At 36.4% G+C, this 17,278-nt stretch overlaps 1 protein-coding gene across 1 annotated transcript; it reads right to left on the bottom strand.

Annotated features, from left to right (window-relative positions):
• Positions 1–2,755: 2,755 nt before the first annotated feature.
• Positions 2,756–4,042, bottom strand: LOC308495102 (protein FAM47E-like; the record flags this gene model as incomplete). Its single annotated transcript, XM_081043046.1, has 1 exon — positions 2,756–4,042. One exon carries the CDS (start codon positions 4,040–4,042, stop codon positions 2,756–2,758), a length of 1,287 nt encoding a protein of 428 aa, XP_080899172.1.
• Positions 4,043–17,278: the final 13,236 nt, after the last annotated feature.

Genomic DNA, 17,278 nt, shown 5'->3' with positions numbered 1-17,278 from the left:
TTGCTCCAATGATAGATTGAAAAGAGGACAATATTTTTATCACCTGGTAGATGATAAGAGATCGGGAGAGCATGGTGTGGGTATCACTGGCCACGAATCCAATTCCATTTGGTTTGTGGCTTTTATATCCTTCCAGAGCTGAATTTAGCCTCACAACTGAGAAAGCTGTGGTTGCTATACCAGGCAACATGGAAGAGCAGGGTACGACTGGCTCCAGAAAATGAAAGTATATCCTTGTGTTTCCTTTATTAGAGGCCCTGGTGCATATGTTCTTACCCTAGTTTGGGTCCTAGTTGGGCATCCAAGGTTCCAAGGTGAATATTTCACTGTCCATGATGTTGCTGAATGTCAGTGTGGAAATCATACACATGACTAGAAGACTTTGACTCAGACCTCACATTTGACCTTCGATAATTCAGCGATCTGGAGTTTTCTCAGTGATAAAATCCATACAGTAATACTTCTAGGTTTCTCTACATTCTAAACCTCAAAACAACAACAACAAAACACTACAAAGACTGTGATTGGGCCTTTTGAAAACTTTAAGAAGCTACACTAACACAATTATTTTTAAGGTTCTCCTGAATTCCTTCCCCTAAAAACTATGGATTTGAGGTCATTTTTTTTTTGAAGTATCATTGTTGCTACAAAATCCAAATTCTGCTTGCTTCTATTCATGTCTATATGAAAACTAATACCAATGTAGGTAACTGCTGCAGTGGAGAAACTTACATAACTTCTCCAAGGACAATTAATTTCAGTGGAAGAAGTCATCACCAATAAACAATAGGAGGCCTTGCTAGTGACTCTTGTTTTGCAAATACACATTTTAATCCTGAGCAAAAGCTAAGATTGAGGTTTTTTTGAAGGCTATCAGACTGCACAAACATCATCAAAAAGTTTACTTGGCTTCTTTCTTTTATACGTTTGTAGCACCCTTTTTCCTTACCCCTTCCCTCCCCTCCTTCACCAATATATGCTGAGTATCAATTCTGTGATGTTGTTGGCATTCGGCACTTATATAAAGTAATCCTTGAATTCTCACCAAAATTTGAGTTTGATGATATGGTCTCCATTTCACACATGAGGAGACATGCTCCTTGAAGTACAAGATCACATAACCAAAATGTGGAAAAGAAGGTATTCAAGTATGTGTCTTCTGACTATTAATGTGTTGCTATTTCTGTGACACATGCATATTCTTTAATGCACTTTTAAAATCAAGGAATGAATTCAAGAAAACATGTGAGATGAAGAAGTGGAAACTGACTTATAAACAACTTTTTCTGGTGATTTTTCTGGAAAGTAGAACAAAATATAGAGTGGTAGCTGGAGAGAAAAGTTCTGTCAAGAGAATTTTTATTTTGCTTTGTTTGATTATTTCAGATGATTTGAGTTTTAAGAATCCCCTTTTCTTGCTTTTTGTTTTTTAATAACCATAATTACCCCCTAAAAAGAAAAAAATAAGGGGGCAAATACAGGACACATATTTGATTAGGCAAAACGTGGAGATCCACTACACAACTGAAAGGTTTTTGCCTCGGGAGAATAAAGAGTTCATCCTTTGTTTCAGAAGGAATGGAGAATATGGGTACAGAGGTAGCTGGCTAGGTGGATTTGGTGATGGGAGGAAAAGGAGGTTCTCACCTACTTTAATTTTATCAGTAAGTACAAAGCAACGCTGTGAGAGGGAGGAATGGAGACAGCGTGTTAGATCATTGATGACAGAAGTAAAATGGTCATTTTGGAAAGTGGGAGAATATATTGATGATGGAAATGGAACAGAACTTCCAGCTGGTGCTGAGGCTCATCTAAGATTTATGCCTTATATGTAACAGGTCAGCCTGGTATGTACTTTTCTCTAGCCATGTTTAATTGTTTGGGCACAAGAATGACAGAGATTAAGATTTAACCAGGGTTGGGGTTCTATCAGAAGAACACGAGAGAGAGAGAAAGGAGGAGTTAAAAGTATACTCAAAGACCTGATACTAGTGGACACTGCAATCTAAGGTGGGAAAGAAAGGAACTGAGAACGTAAGGTGTGATTCATGCTGAACGGGTGGTAAGTAATGGTCATTGGATTGGAAATCATGTTGGAATTGAAGAATTAGACGTTTGGGAATATGAAAAAGGGTGGTCAACAAGGTAAGAAGCAGGGGTCAGAAGCTACCATAATTGAAATTGAGATTTGAAGTTGGTGTATTCATTGCCAATAACTAAGTCTAGAGTCTGACTGTGGGGATCAGTGTCTGGTGAGATGAGGACAAGACCGATGGAGGTAATGAGATTGAAAGCTGATGCCAGGACTTGAAGGAATAGTCTCTGTGAATATTTAAATCATCAAATGTACGGTGATGGAAGGAGAACTGACTCTGGGTGGTGAACGCACAATGGGATGTACAGATGATGTATTACAGAATTGTACACCTGCTACCTACGTAACTTTACTAACCACTGCCACCCCAATAAACTTTAATTTAAAAAAAAGAAAAAAATATTAGAGCGCTCAAAGGGACAAAACAGTAATTCAGACACTAAGAAACCTCAGTGAAGAAAGGGGACTACGTAGTTGATTGCAACAAGTTGATCGGTGAACCCAAGCAGAAGTTTATTTAGAAATGTTTAGAAGCATTAGGTGTTAAATTACAGATGTTGTGGAATCAAAGTGGTCCATACACAGTGGGACACTCATCATGGATTCTGATTGATGGTAAAATGAGAGAGGCCGTCAGCAAAGTAGTAAATAGAAAACTGTCTAATTGCCTCCGTGTGCGTCTTCATCTTCCACCTTTAAATTGACTATCTTTACTCGGTGTAGTGGAGTCGTAACGGCATCATAAGTCCATTTTTTCCTGATAAACACCTTCTCAAGCACATCCGGCATCCTGTACCCCTTGCTTACAATGAAATCTTTAAAGGCAATTGTTCCATAAAGATCATCAAGAATGTCTGGTTTCAAGTTCGCACCTTGAGCTTCAAGTAAGATTTTGGGGTCAATCAAAGGTTCGTCATTGATTAGCTTTGTCCACAACTTGGGCTTCAGGTACCATGCTCCATACCTCATCTTCACCCGGCGGGGGGTATGAAGATCCTGAGGTTTCTGCTCTTCCCTCTCCAAGTTTTCTTCCTGTGTGGAGAATTTTCTCTCTTTTATTTTATCCAGCCCTTTGCTGTACTTTATTCCCGAAGGAACCTGGCTTATTTTCTTTATTTTGCCAGTATCATAGGTTTGTTTGTAATCATCACGAATGTCAAATGTCACATAATTCATGATGAACTCTTCATCAACGCCCAAATCTCCAAAAGTATCAGTCCATCTACAGAATTTAGTAAGTTCTTTTGGCATTGTTTTGCGAAGACGAGGTCTTTGGGGAATATCCACTGGGCTTAACTTCTTGTTTTCCTTTTCCTCAAGAAGCAAATTGTCTGAAGGTAACAGAGGAGTTTCCTTGGGAGGGTCCAGGTAGTCTATGGTAGGACGTCTTTCACAGAGCTTTGTGGGGGACTTCCTTCTTTTTTTGGTGCCCTGACAATAGGCCCATGTGTCCTCTAGCTTCCTGTGAGGATCAAGCAATTTCAGCACTTTTAATAGGAGTTTGGCAGGCAGAACTTCCTCCAGATTTGGGTAGTGAGCCAAGGGATGCTTGGTCAGGCTGGCTTCGATGTCCTCTACGAATGCCTTCCGTGCTTGCTGGGCTGGTGAGAGTGTGGAAAACAGGTCTGCCTTGTTGGGCAGCGCTACCCGACTCTTTTTGGGGGCAGGTTTGGGAATTCTATGAGCAATAATGGGGAGAAAACCTTCCGTAGGGCCGCGAGTGATGAGATTCTTGCAAGGTGGACATCCGGTCCTGAAGTCGTCCAGCCCCTCTTTCACAAATATCCATCGCCGGCCGTCCAGGGAGCTGGGGAACTTCAGAAGCCTGTTCTCGTGCTTTGCGAAACACTTGGAAGGTAACTTGTCCTGGTACCAGGGCTTATAGTTCATGCCCAGGGGCATTGGTTGCCGCGGCTGAGGCCTTAACAGCCACTTCTTGTCCTCCATGGCACCACTGGTACCAGGGCGACAAGCGGCTTCAGCGATTTGTTGTCCCAGCTTCTCCAGTCGCTAGGAGACCGCTACCACGTGCGGCCAGATTCTTTCTGGAGGCAGGTCAAGGCGAGCGCCCTGTGCAGCCCCGCCGCAGTCTCCCAGGATGGGCCGCATTCCTTTTTGTGCTAGAGTGCTATCTGCTGTAGGGTCACAGCGGGATTTATCCACTCCACTCGCCTTTGGATGAACAAAGTGACCAGTTTGAGGCTATTACAGTTAAAGCGGCCACAAATATTTCACATGTACACATCTTTGTACGGGCAGGGACTTACATTTCCCTTGGGTAAATTTTAGCTGTGAGTTGAATGGTGGGGAGTTTATGACAGGTGCTTAATGTATAAAAAACAAACAAACAAAAATAGCACCAAAGTTTTCCAAAGTGATTGTACTATTCGATACTCCTTCTAGCAGTGTATGAGAATTGCACTTCCTGCACATACTCCCCAACACACATTGCGGTTGGTTAGCCATTTTACTTTTGGCTGTTCTCATAGATGAGTAGTGGTATTTCACTGTGGTTTTAATTTGGGTTTCCCTCCCACTACTGGTGTTGAGCATCTGTTTATGGGCTTATTGTCCATTTGCATCTCTCCTTTGGTGAAGACGCTGTTCAATATTTTGCACATTTGTAAATGGTGTTGCTTGATATCTCATTGAGTTTTGAGAGTTCTTTGTGTATTCTGGGTGTCAGTCCTTTATCAACTATCTGATTTGTCAAATTTTCTCTCTATCTGTGGCTTTTCTTTAAAGTGTCTTAACAGTATCTTTCAAAGAGCAGCGTTTTTACATTGGATGAAGTCCAATTCATCAATTTGTTCTTTTGTGGATTGTTCTTTTTTTTGTTGTAACTAAAAATTTTACTTAACACTTTTTAATTTCCGTGTTCATTGTTAATATACAGAAATTTAATTGATTTTTATATATTGATCTTGTACCATGCAATCTTTGTAAACTCACTCTTAATTCTAGTAGCCTTTTTATAGAGTCTGTCAAATTTTCTATGTCTGTAGTCATGTCCTCTGTTAATAAAGAGACTTTCATTTCTTCCTTTCTAATTGCAGTATTTTTTTTTCCTGGTCTTATTGCACTGGATGGAAACTACTTATGTTGAATAGAAGTGATAAGAGTGGAAATTTTTGTCTCGTTCCTGATCTTAGGGGGAAAGCCATTAAGTATGATGCTAGCTTTGGATTTTTCGTACGTACCTTGTTTGGGTTTAAGTTCCCTTTTAGTCCTAGTGTTCTGAGGCTTTGTGACAAATGCTTTGTGTCAGGTACTTGGATTGTGTCAAATGCTTTTTCTGCACCCCCTGAGATGTTCATGTGGCTTTTACTTTTTAGCTTGTTAAAACAATAAACTATATTGATTGATTTCCGAGTGGTAAAAATATTTCAAATTCTTGAGATAAAGCCCACTTGGTCACGATGTATTATCCTTTGTATTTACTGTTAAATTCCATTTGCTGAAATATTCCAAAATATATTTCCATCTATTTTTCTGGGGAATATCTGGTGTCTCTTTTCCTTTAATGCCTTTGTTTAGCTCTATTGTCAGGTATGCTGGCTTCATAAAATGATTTGGGAAGTATCCCGTCCTCTTCATTTTCTGAAACTATTTGTGTAGGATTGATATTGTTTCTGCTTTAAACATTTTGTAGAAGTCACCAGTGAAGCCACCTAGGCCTGAAATTTTCTTTGTTGCAAGGGTTGTTTTTCTTTTTTTAACTGCAAATTTAGTTTTTTTAATAGATATAGGGATATACAGATTATCTATTTTTTCTTGAATGAGCTTCGTTAGTTTTTGTATTCCAAGTAATATGTTTTATCTGTGTTGTCAAAATGATTGCCCTAAAGTGTCCATAATATTTCCCTGTTACCCTTTAAATATCTTTGGAATCTGCAGTGATGTCATCTCTTCTATTGTTGATTTTTGTAGTTTGTATCTGCTTCTTTGTGTTTTTCCCCCCTAATAAGACTGGCTAGAGAAGAATGCATTTTATTGATCTCTCTTTAAAGAAACAGGTTTTTCTGGGGGGGCAGCCAATTAGCTCAGTTGGTTAGAGCACAGTGCTCTTAACAACAAGGTTGCCGATTCAATCCCCACATGGGCCACTGTGAGCTGCTCCCTCCACAACTATATAGAAACTACTTCACTTGGAGCTGATGGTTCCTGGAAAAACACACTTAAAATATATAAAAGTTTAAAAAAGAAAGAAAGAAACAGGGTTTTTTTGTCTGTTTCATTGACTTTTCCCAATATTTTTTCTGCTTTGTATTTGATTGATTTCTCCTCCCAACTTTGATCTATTGTTGTGTTGCCCTTAATGATCTGTTCATGGTAATGTAGACTTTTTCCAGCATGCACCTCAAAGCTCTTCCAGACTCTACTCATTGCCCAATTCCAAAGCTACTTCCATATTTTTTAGGTATTTGTTACAGCAACACCCCACTTCTTGGCACCAATTTTTGTTTTAGTCCTTTCAGGCTGCTATACCAGTACACCATAGACCAGACACCATAGGCTTATACAGAAGAGAAATGTGTTTCTCACAGTTCTGGATGCTGGGAATTCCAAGTTCAAGGTGCAGGCAGATTTGGTATCTGGTTCATAGACAGCCATCTTTTTGCTGTGTCCTAACATGGCAGAAAGGGTAAAGGAACTCTCTAGGGCCTCATTTATAAGGGCACTAATCCCATTTATGAGTGCTGCACCCTTATGACTTAATCACCTCCCAAAGTCCTTACCTCTAAATACCATCACTCTGGAAATTAGGTTTCAACATATTAATTTTGGGGGAACACAAACATTCAGCCTATAGCATGTTGGCATTCATTAGTTTGTATATATTTTATAACCTTTATACTACTATGTTTCCCCGAAAATAAGACCTAGATGGGTCATCAGCTCTAATGCATCTTTTGGAGCAAAAATTAATATAAGACCTGGTAGTATATTGTATTATATTATATTATATTATATTATATTATACCTGGTCTTATAGTAAAATAAACCGGGTCTTATATTAATTTTAACTCCAAAAGACGCATTAGAGCTGATTGTCCGGCTAGGTCTTATTTTCAGGGAAAGGCAGTACTTTCTAAGTTACTTTCCTTAAATTGATTTTAACATATAAAAATCTTATGTATTTACCCATGTAATTATATGTTTCATTATTCTTCTCTCTCTTGTGTAGATCATTATTTCCATCTGGTATCATTTTCCTTCAGAGAGAAGGAAAACATACTGCACTACATGTTCACCCAGTGATGAATTTGTTCCTCTCTTATGTGTCTAAAATTTTTCTTATTTTGCCTTGGTTTTATAAAAGATTTTCAAAAGATGTTTTCTCTACCTATGGAATTCTGGGATGGTAGGATTTTTCTTTCAATACTTTAAAATATATGACTCCATTGTTTTCTCACTTGTTTTGGTTTGGATGAGAAGTCTAATGTCACCCTGATATTTGTTTGTTTAAACATAATGTATCTTTTTTTCCTCTGGCTGTTCTCTTTATCATTATTTTTGAGCAAATTGATTATAATATGCCATGGTGTCTTTTTTTTTATGTTTCTTGGGCTTGGGTTTTGTTGAACATCTTGAATTTGTGTGATTGTAGTTTCCATCACATTTGGGGTCAGGGATGGGATTGTACTAATTCCCTCAAATGTGTTTTCCATCCTGCTTTCTCCCTCTTCTTCTTTGTAGATTGCAATTATCCATATGTTAGACTGCTTGAAGTTTTGTGCAGCTCATTGGTACTATGCTCATCTAACTGTTTTCTTCTCTGTGTTACATTTCAGATCATTTCTCTTGCTAAATCTTTAAATACAGTCATCTTTCCTTTTGCAATATCTAATCTGTCATGAATGCCTTCCAACATGTTTTCTCATATCACACTTTGAAATTTTCATCTCTAGAAGTTTTAGTTTGATTTTCCATGTCTCTACTTAATTTTTTGAACATTTGAAATATAGAAATAATGACTTTTCAGTGTTCTTTCCTGCTAATTGTAACATCTGTTAATTCTGGGTTGGTTTTGATTGATTGATTCATCTCTTTATTATAGGAAACATGTTACTACTTCTTTCATACTGATAATTTATTATTGGATGCCAGAAACTGTGAATATTATGGAGGTATAGAGGTGGGTGGCAGATAGCTTTGTATTTTTATAAATATTTTTGAATTTGTTCCCGGATGCTCTTAAGTTTCTTATAAATGGTCTAATCCTTTGGGGTCCTTTGTAAGATTTGATAGGCAGAAAGAGAGTAGTGCTCAATCTATGGCAAATTATTCCCCACTGCTGAGACAAGACCCTTCCATGTAGACTATGCAGTGCCTGTGAATCTTGAGGTTTTCCAGCGTGGCTGGCAGGAACACTCACTATTCCAAGCCTGGGATGGGGGCCAGGCACTGTTACTTATAATCCTTTTAGGTGGTCCTCTCCTAGTCTAAGTTACCTTCCTCACAAGCATGAGCTGATCGATAATTAGCAGAACAACTGGGATGGGGGTGGGGCTCTGAATGTTTCTGGAGTTATCTCTCTGCATAAAATCGTCCTCTCTGGTACTGAGAACTCTACCCACTTTGTTCTCCAAATGTCTCTTAGCTTCATCTCGTAGATTTAGAGTGACTGTTGATCTCCTCCTTGGTTCCCCTTCCCTGATCCATGGCCCGGAAATTCAGTACATATTTGGAGCAATTACAGGGCTCAGCTCATTTATTTCCTAACTCTCAGGGATTGATATCTGCTGCCTGATGTCTAGTGTCTTACAAACTATTGTCTTATATTTTCACCATTTTTTTATTTTTATGTTTTGGTTGTTTCAGAGGGTAACTCTGGTCCCTTTTTCTCTGTCTTCAGCTGAACAGGAAATATAATTTATTTTCACTTGCTCTGTCTCCACAAATTTGTGAAACCAACCTCTCAAAAGCCTCCAAAGAATGCTTAACCATCAAATGCCTTATCACATTCTTACCACTGTTCTTCATCATTAAAAATTTTGGGAAATACTCACCTTACTAAAACTTAGATTCTTCTTTAAATTTAATACTATTCTATTTTACGTTTTCTCCTAATGCTCATGATATACATCCCTTTTAAAATCCGCAAAAAGAATACCAATGCCTCACCATCATATATTAAGTGGGGTTTTTTTCACAATTCTGATCTTGTGTAGCTTTTCTTTCATTATCACAGAAAAGTCTCTAATACACAAGTTACAGATTAGATATCATTTCTCAGTCATGGCTTGAACATACATCTTTATTTAAGTCCATTTGGTTGTTTATTCTTTTAAAAAATCTTTTTATTTCAGTATAGATGGTATACAATATTATGTTGGTTATATTAGTTTCAGGTGTACAATATAGTGATTCAACAATTATATACCTTGCAATGTGATTACCCCATTAATTCTAGTAATCATCTGCCACAGTGCAAACGTATCAGAATGTTGTTGACCACATTTCCCTTCACCTTTTTCACCCATCCCCCACCCCCTCCCATCTGGCAACCATGAGTTTGTTCTCTGTATCTATGAGTCTGTTTCTATTGTGTTTGTTCATTTATTTTGTACTTTATGTTCCACATATAAGTGAGATGACATGGTTTCTGTCTTTCTCTATCTGACTTACTCCACTTAGCATAATACCCTCTGAGTCCATCCATGTTGTCAAAAATGACAAGATTTCATTCTTTTTATTGCATAATATTCATACACACACACACATATATAAAATGGAGCATATATTCATATATAATGGAATATATGTATAATGGAATGTATATATCATATCTTCTTTATCCATTCATCAGTAGTATCATACTACTTTTTATTTTTCCTTAAGTTTTTTAAAAATTTTATTGGGCAATATTGGGGGACAGTGTGTTTCTCCAGGGCCTGTTAGATCTGAGCAGCCGTCCCTCAATCTAATTGTGGAAGGTGCAGCTCAGCTTCAAGTCCAGTCACCGTTCCCAATCTTTACTTTCAGGGGGTACAGCCCACCATCCCATGTGGGAACTGAACCCTGTTGCCCAGACCTTGTGCCCCAACCAACTGAGCCATCCAGACCACCCCAATAACATACTACTTTTAAATGAACTATATTCTATTACCTTTTAATGGTAAACTTCAAGATTAAATTCCATGAAACAAGACTTTACATTTTGAATAATCTCATTCTTAGTTTACTTAAAGAATGCATATTGATGTTTGATTGCTATGCATAAAAATGTTTGTATAAAATATTTAAAAGTTTATTTTTATTCTGTCAAAAAGAAATTTTTTATCAGAGAATTTTATATGCTAGAAATCTGACACCTGGGAAATCTAAATTAAGAAAATACAAACTAGAGTATATTTGGCATGAGAACTGCTTGGGTGAATTAATGTAAGACCATTACATGATGAACCGTGATTAAGGGGCAGGGAATGGGAAGAAGCCAGTGAAAAGTACCTTCATTGCAGACCCATGCCCATCCTCTGCAACAAATCAGATATCCTTGTTCCCTAACTTAGTGCTAACATTAATGCTAACATGAATACTAGCAAAATATAGGGATTTCTGGTGGCTCACAAACAAAATGATAATAATGGCCTCATTTATAAGAGTTAATAATTTTCATGAAAATGTATAAGTAATTTGTAGACTGTAGTCACTTCAGGGCACATTCTGCTTTTAGTTCAAAGGTTACAAACTCAAATGTCCACCTGGATCAGGGAGGTCATTTAAATGTGTGCAGTGGGTCAAAGGTTTCTAAGAAATGATGAGAAAAAATGGAAATGATGAAGACGATGATAACATAGCAAGTGCAGGCCCTGTATAAAGGCATTCAATATAAAACACTGAAAAAATATTATGAAGGCCAACACACCTTTGTGGACGTCCAATTTAATTAATTTGCCGTTTCAATGGGGAGGAAAGTTAGTCTGTCTTTGTGATGTTCAGGCTGTTATTACCTCACATTTAACTTCCACAGTTTGGAGTCATGTGGAATCTCTGCATATCAAATCATCACATGGGGAGATATTATAATCGGCAGTGACTATAAGACATGATGGTGTGCCTCAGGAATTTTTGACCTCTGGGATATTAAAATTAGTGAGGTTTAAAAAGGGTTCAAAGAGCTCTAAGCAAATAGTTATTTTTACTTTAAAATAGCTTTCTTTATCTTATTCTATATATGAACATGTATTATCTTTCTTTTAATTTAAGAAATGGCATCATTAATTTAATCTATACCAGGGGTACCAAGAAAATGCAGTATACACATTTTAAGAGATGGTCAGCATTACTCATGCAGTAGTTCGCCGTAATCAGAAGTGTCTGGACGCTGATGGTAACCACTCTGAGCACCTCTTGTAATTGCAGAAGTCAAACGTGACTTGTATTTATCTTTGTTATCAGTATATATTGAGTATTACAATTTTAATAGTTTTATCCTTTCTTAAAATGTATATACATTTTTGGTACCCTCTCTATATATTTACTATAAATTTAATTTCATATACACATATATATGTATGTATGTGTATATATGTATATATATATATAATAGATTAAATGAGTCAGTAAAATTTTCTATAAAGGTTCAGATAGTAAATATTTTTGCCTTGCAGGCCACATGATCTTTGTCACAATTACTAAATTGTCTCATTGTAGTGCAAAAGTAGCCATAGACAATACATAAACAAATAGGTATGACTGTGTTCCAATAAAACTTTATTTATGCACACAGATTTGGACTTTTCAAAGAAAGGTTACATATTTTTTCTTTTTTATTAACCTTTAAGTAATTTTTATTTTTTTCTTTATTAAATTTGTTGGGGTAACAATGGTTAGTTGTAAAATTACATAGGTTTCAAGTGTACAATTCTTAAATACATCATCTATATGTCACATTCTATATTCACCACCCAGAGTCAGTTCTCCTTCCATCACCATGTATTTGACCCCTTTACGCTCATCTACCACCCCCATCCCCCCTTACCCTATGGTAACCATTAAACTATTGTCTGTGTCTGTGAGTTTTTGGTTCTTTATTTGTTGATCTTATTCCTTTGTAGCTTTCAGTTTTAAATCCCACATATCAGTGAAATCATATGGTTCTCGACTTGTTCTGTGTGACTCTCTTCACTTAGCATAATAATCTCCAGATCCATCCATTTTGTCGCAAATGACACTATTTCATCTTTTGTTATGGCAGAGTAGTATTCCATTGTGTATATATACCACATCTTTGTCCAGTCATCTATCTAAGGACACTTTAGTTGTTTCCATGTCTTGGCTACCATAAATAAAGCTGAAGTGAACATGGGAGCACATATATATCTTTACGGATAAATGTTTTCAGATGTTTTGGGTAGATACCTAGGAGTGGGATTGCTGGGTCATACGGTAATTCTACTTGTAATTTTTTGAGGAACCTCCACACTGCCTTCCATAGCGGCTGCACCAGTCTGCATTCCCACCAACAGTGTATGAGGGTTCCTTTTTCTCCACAGCCTCTCCAACATTTGTAATTGTTTGTCTTATTGATAATAGCTATTCTGACTGGGATGAGGTGATATCTCATTGTGGTTTTTATTTGCATTTTTCTGATGATTAGTGATGTTGAGCATCTTTTTATATGTCTATTGGCCACCTGGATGTCCTCTTTGGAGAAATGTCTATCCATGTCCTCTGCCCATTTTATAATTGGATTTTTTGTTTTTTTGTTGTTGAGTTGTATGAATTCCTTATATATTTTGGATATTAGCCCCTTTTCAGAGGTGTTGTTTGCAAATATTTTCTCTCATTCAGTTGGTTGACTCTTTGTTGATGCTTTCTTTGGCTGTACAGAACCTTTGTAGTTTTATATATTCCCATTCATTTATTTTTGTTTCTACTTTCCTTACCTTCAAGATCAAATTCATATAATCCTCTGTAAACACAAGGTCCATAAGTTTAGTACCTATGCTTTCTTCTATGCAGTTTACTGTTTCATGTCTTATGTTTAGGTCACTGATCCATTTTGAGTTAATTTTACTACATGGTGACAGATAGCAGTCCAGTTTCATTCTTTTGCACGTGGCTATCCAATTCGGCCAGCACCATTTATTGAAGAGGCTGTCTTTTCTCCATTGTATGTTTTTGGCTCCTTTGTCAAAAATTATCGCCCATATTTATCTGGGTTTATTTCTGGGTTTTCAATTCTATTCCGTCAGTCTGTGTGTCTGTTTTTCTGCCGATACCATGCTGTTTTGATAGTTGTTGCCATGTAGTACAAGCTGAAGTCAGGGAGTCTGATACCTCCAGAGTTGTTTTTTTCTTAGGATTGCTTTGGCCATTCGGGGTCTTTTGTGATTCCATACAAATCTGAGAATTTTTTTGTTCTAATTCTTCTAAAAAATGCCATTGGGAATTTGATGAGGATTGCATTAAATCGGTATATTGCTATAGGTAATAAGGCCATTTAAACTACCCTGTTTCCCCGAAAATGAGACCTAGCTGGATAATCACTTCTAATGCATCTTTTGGAGCAAAAATTAATATAAGACCCAATCTATTATATTATATTATATTATTATATTATATTATATTAGCCCCGGTCTTATAGTAAAGTAAGACTGGGTCTTATATTAATTTTTGCTCGAAAAGATGCATTACAGGTGATTCTCCAGCTAGGTCTTATTTTCAGGGAAAAAAGGTATGTTGAGTCTTCCAGTTCATGAGCACGGAATGTCTTTCCATTTCTTTGTGTCTTCTTCAGTTTCTTTTCAAAATGTCTTATAGTTTTCAGTGTATAGTTCCTTCACATCCTTTGTTAAGTTTATTCCTAGTTATTTTATTCTTTTTGCTGCAATTGCAAAAGGAATTCTTTTTCACTTCTTTTTCTGAAATTTCGTTGTCAGTATGTAGGCAAGCTATGGATTTTTGTGCATTGATTTTGTAGCCAGCAACTTAACATTATTTGTTTATTGTTTTTAATAGCTTTTCAGGTGGAGTCTTTAGGATTTTCTATATAAAGAATCATGTCATCTGCAAACAGTGACAGTTTAACTTCTTCATTCCCAATTTAGATGTCTTTTCTTTTCTTTCTGTTGCCTAATTGCTTTGGTTAATACTTCCAATACTATGTTGAAAACAGTGGTGATAGAGGACAGCCCTATCTTGTTCAAGAACATAGAGCAAAAGGCTTCAGTTTTTCACTGTTAATTATATTGGCTGAGGGTATGTCATATATGGCCTTTATTATGTTAAGGTATTTTCTTTGTATACCCATTTTTTAAAGTGTTTTAATCATAAATGGATATTGTATCTCTTCAAATGCTTTTTCTACATCTATGAATATAATCATATGATTTTTGTTCTTTATTTTGTTTATGTAGTGTTTCACATTGATTGATTTGCACATGTTCAACCGTCCTTGTGCCCCTGGGATGAACCCTACTTGATCAGGATGTATAATCTTTTTAATGCATTCTTGTATTCGATTTGTGAGAAATTTGTTTGGGATTTTTGCATCTATATTCATCAGAGAAATTGGTCTGTAATTTTCTTTTTTGTGTGTTATCCTTACCAGATTTCAATATCAGGGTAATGTTGGCCTCATGAAATCAGTTAGAAAGTATTGCCTCTTCTTCAATGTTTTGGAAGATTTTAAGGAGGACAGGTGTTAGATCCTCTTTGAATGTTTGGTAGAATTCCCTAATGAAGCCATCTGGTCCTGGACTTTTGCTTTTGTGGAGGTTTTGGATGACTGATCAATTTCCTTACTGTTAACCAGTCTATTTAGATTTTCTTTGTTTTTCAATTAAAGTTTATTGGGGCGACAATTGTTAGTATATTTACATAGATTTCAGGTGTACAATTCTGTATTGCATCATCTATATATCACATTGTGTATCCACCACCCATAGTCAGTTCTCTTTCCATCACCATATAAAGGATGCCCTTTACCCTCACCTACCACCCCCCACCCCCCTTACTCTCTGGTGGCCACTAAACTATTATCTGTTTCTATGAGTTTTTGTTTCTTCATTTATTTGTCTTGTTCTTTTGTTGTTTTCAGTTTTACATATCAGTGAAATCATATGGTTCTTGACTTTTTCCATCTGACTTATTTTGCTCAGCATAATAATCTCAAGATCCATCCATGTTGTCACAAATAGTACTATTTCATCGTTTCTGATGGCAGGATAGTATTCCATAGTGTATATATACCACAACTTCTTTATCCAATCATCTATTGAAGGACACCTTTGTTGTTTCCATATCTTGGCCACCGTAAATAAAGCTGCAATGACCACTGGAGCACATATAACTTTACGGATAAATGTTTTCAGATTTTGGGGGTAGATAACCCAGGAGAGGGATTGCTGGGTCATATGGTAATTCTATTCATAATTTTTTGAGGAACCTCCACTCTGCCTTCCATAGCAGCTGCACCAGTCTGCATTCCCACCAACAGTGTATGAGGGTTCCTTTTTTTCCACAGCCTCTCCAACACTTGTTACTATTTGTCTGGTTGATGATAGCCATTCTGACTGGGGTGAGGTGATATCTCATTGTGGTTTTTATTTGTATTTCTTTGATGATTAGTGACATTGAACATTTCTTAATATGTCCATTGGTTATTTGTGTGTCTTCTTTGGAGAAATGTCTGTTCAGGTCCTCTGCCCATTTTTTAATTGGATTGTTTGGTTTTTGTTGTTGTTGTTGAGTTGTATGAATTACATACATATTTTGGATATTAGCCCCTTATTAGAGATGTTCTTTTCAAAAATCTTCTTCCATTTGGTTGGTTGCCTCTTTATTTTGTTGATGGTTTCTTTTGCTGCACAGAAGCATTTTAATTTGGTATAGTCCTATTCATTTATTTTAGCTTTTACTTACCTTGCCTTTGGGGTCAAATTCATAAAATGCTCTTTGAACCTAAGATCCATAATTTTAGTGCCTATGTTTTCTTCTGTGCAGTTTATTGTTTCAGGTCTTATGTTTAGCTCTTTGATCCATTTTGAGTTAATTTTCGTACATGGTATCAGACCGCAGTCTAGTTTCATTCTTCTGCATTTTGCTTTCCAATTCTTCCAGCACCATTTATTGAAGTGGCTGTCTTTTCTCCATTGTATGTTTTTGGCTTCTTTGTTTCAAATTATCTGTATGTATTTATATGGGTTTGTTTCTGCTTTCTCAATTCTATTCCATTGGTCTGTTTTTCTGCCAATACTATACTGTTTTGATAATTGTTGCCCTGTAATACAAGCTGAACTTAGGGAGTATGATACCTCCAACATTGTTCTTTTTTCTTAGGATTGCTTTGGCTATTCGGGGTCTTTTGTGGTTCCGTACAAATCTGATGATTTTTTGTTCTATTTCCTTAAACAATGCCATTGGGATTTTGATGGGGATTGCAATAAATCTGTATATTGCTTTGGATAATATGGCCATTTTAACTATGTTGATTCTTCTAATCAATGAACACGGAATGTCTTTCCATTTTTTTGTGTCTTCTTCAATTTTTTTTAAAAATGTCTTATAGTTTTCAGTATGTAAGTTTTTCACATCCTTGGTTAAGTTTATTCCTAAGTATTTTATTCTTTTTGTTACAAATTCAAGAAAATTGTGTGCTTTTTTTATTTCTTTTTCTGAGATTTAGCGTTCATTTATTGGAATGCAATGGACCTTTGTATATTGATTTTGTAGCCCCCAACTTTATGTTATTTGTTTATTGTTTCAAATAGCTTTTTGGTAGAGTCTTTAGGGTTTTCTACATAAAGCAGCATATCATCTGCAAAAAGTGACAGTTTTACTTCTTCATTCCCAATTTGGATGCCTTTTATTTCTTTCTTTTGTCTGATTGTTCTGGCTTCGACTTCCAATACTATGTTGAAAAGCAGAGGTGATAGGTGACAGCCCTGTCATGCTCCTGAACATAGAGCAAAGGGCTTTAGTTTTTCACCATTAATTATGGTAGTAGCTAAAGGTTTGTCATATATAGCCTGTATTGTGTTGAGGTATTTTCCTTCTATACCTATTTTATTAAGTGTTTTAATCATAAATGGACGTTGTATCTTGTCAAATGCTTTTTCTGCATCTGTTGATATAATCATATGATTTTTGTCCTTTATCTTGTTTATGTGGTGTATCACATTGATGGATTTGCGTATGTTGAACTGTCCTTGTGCACCTGGGTTGAACCCC

Source organism: Rhinolophus hipposideros (genome assembly GCF_964194185.1).
Source record: "Rhinolophus hipposideros genome assembly, chromosome: X".
NCBI classification, from domain to species: Eukaryota; Metazoa; Chordata; class Mammalia; order Chiroptera; family Rhinolophidae; genus Rhinolophus; species Rhinolophus hipposideros.
Note: the sequence above shows the minus strand (reverse complement) of the source record. Positions and strands in the feature narration are given on the sequence as shown.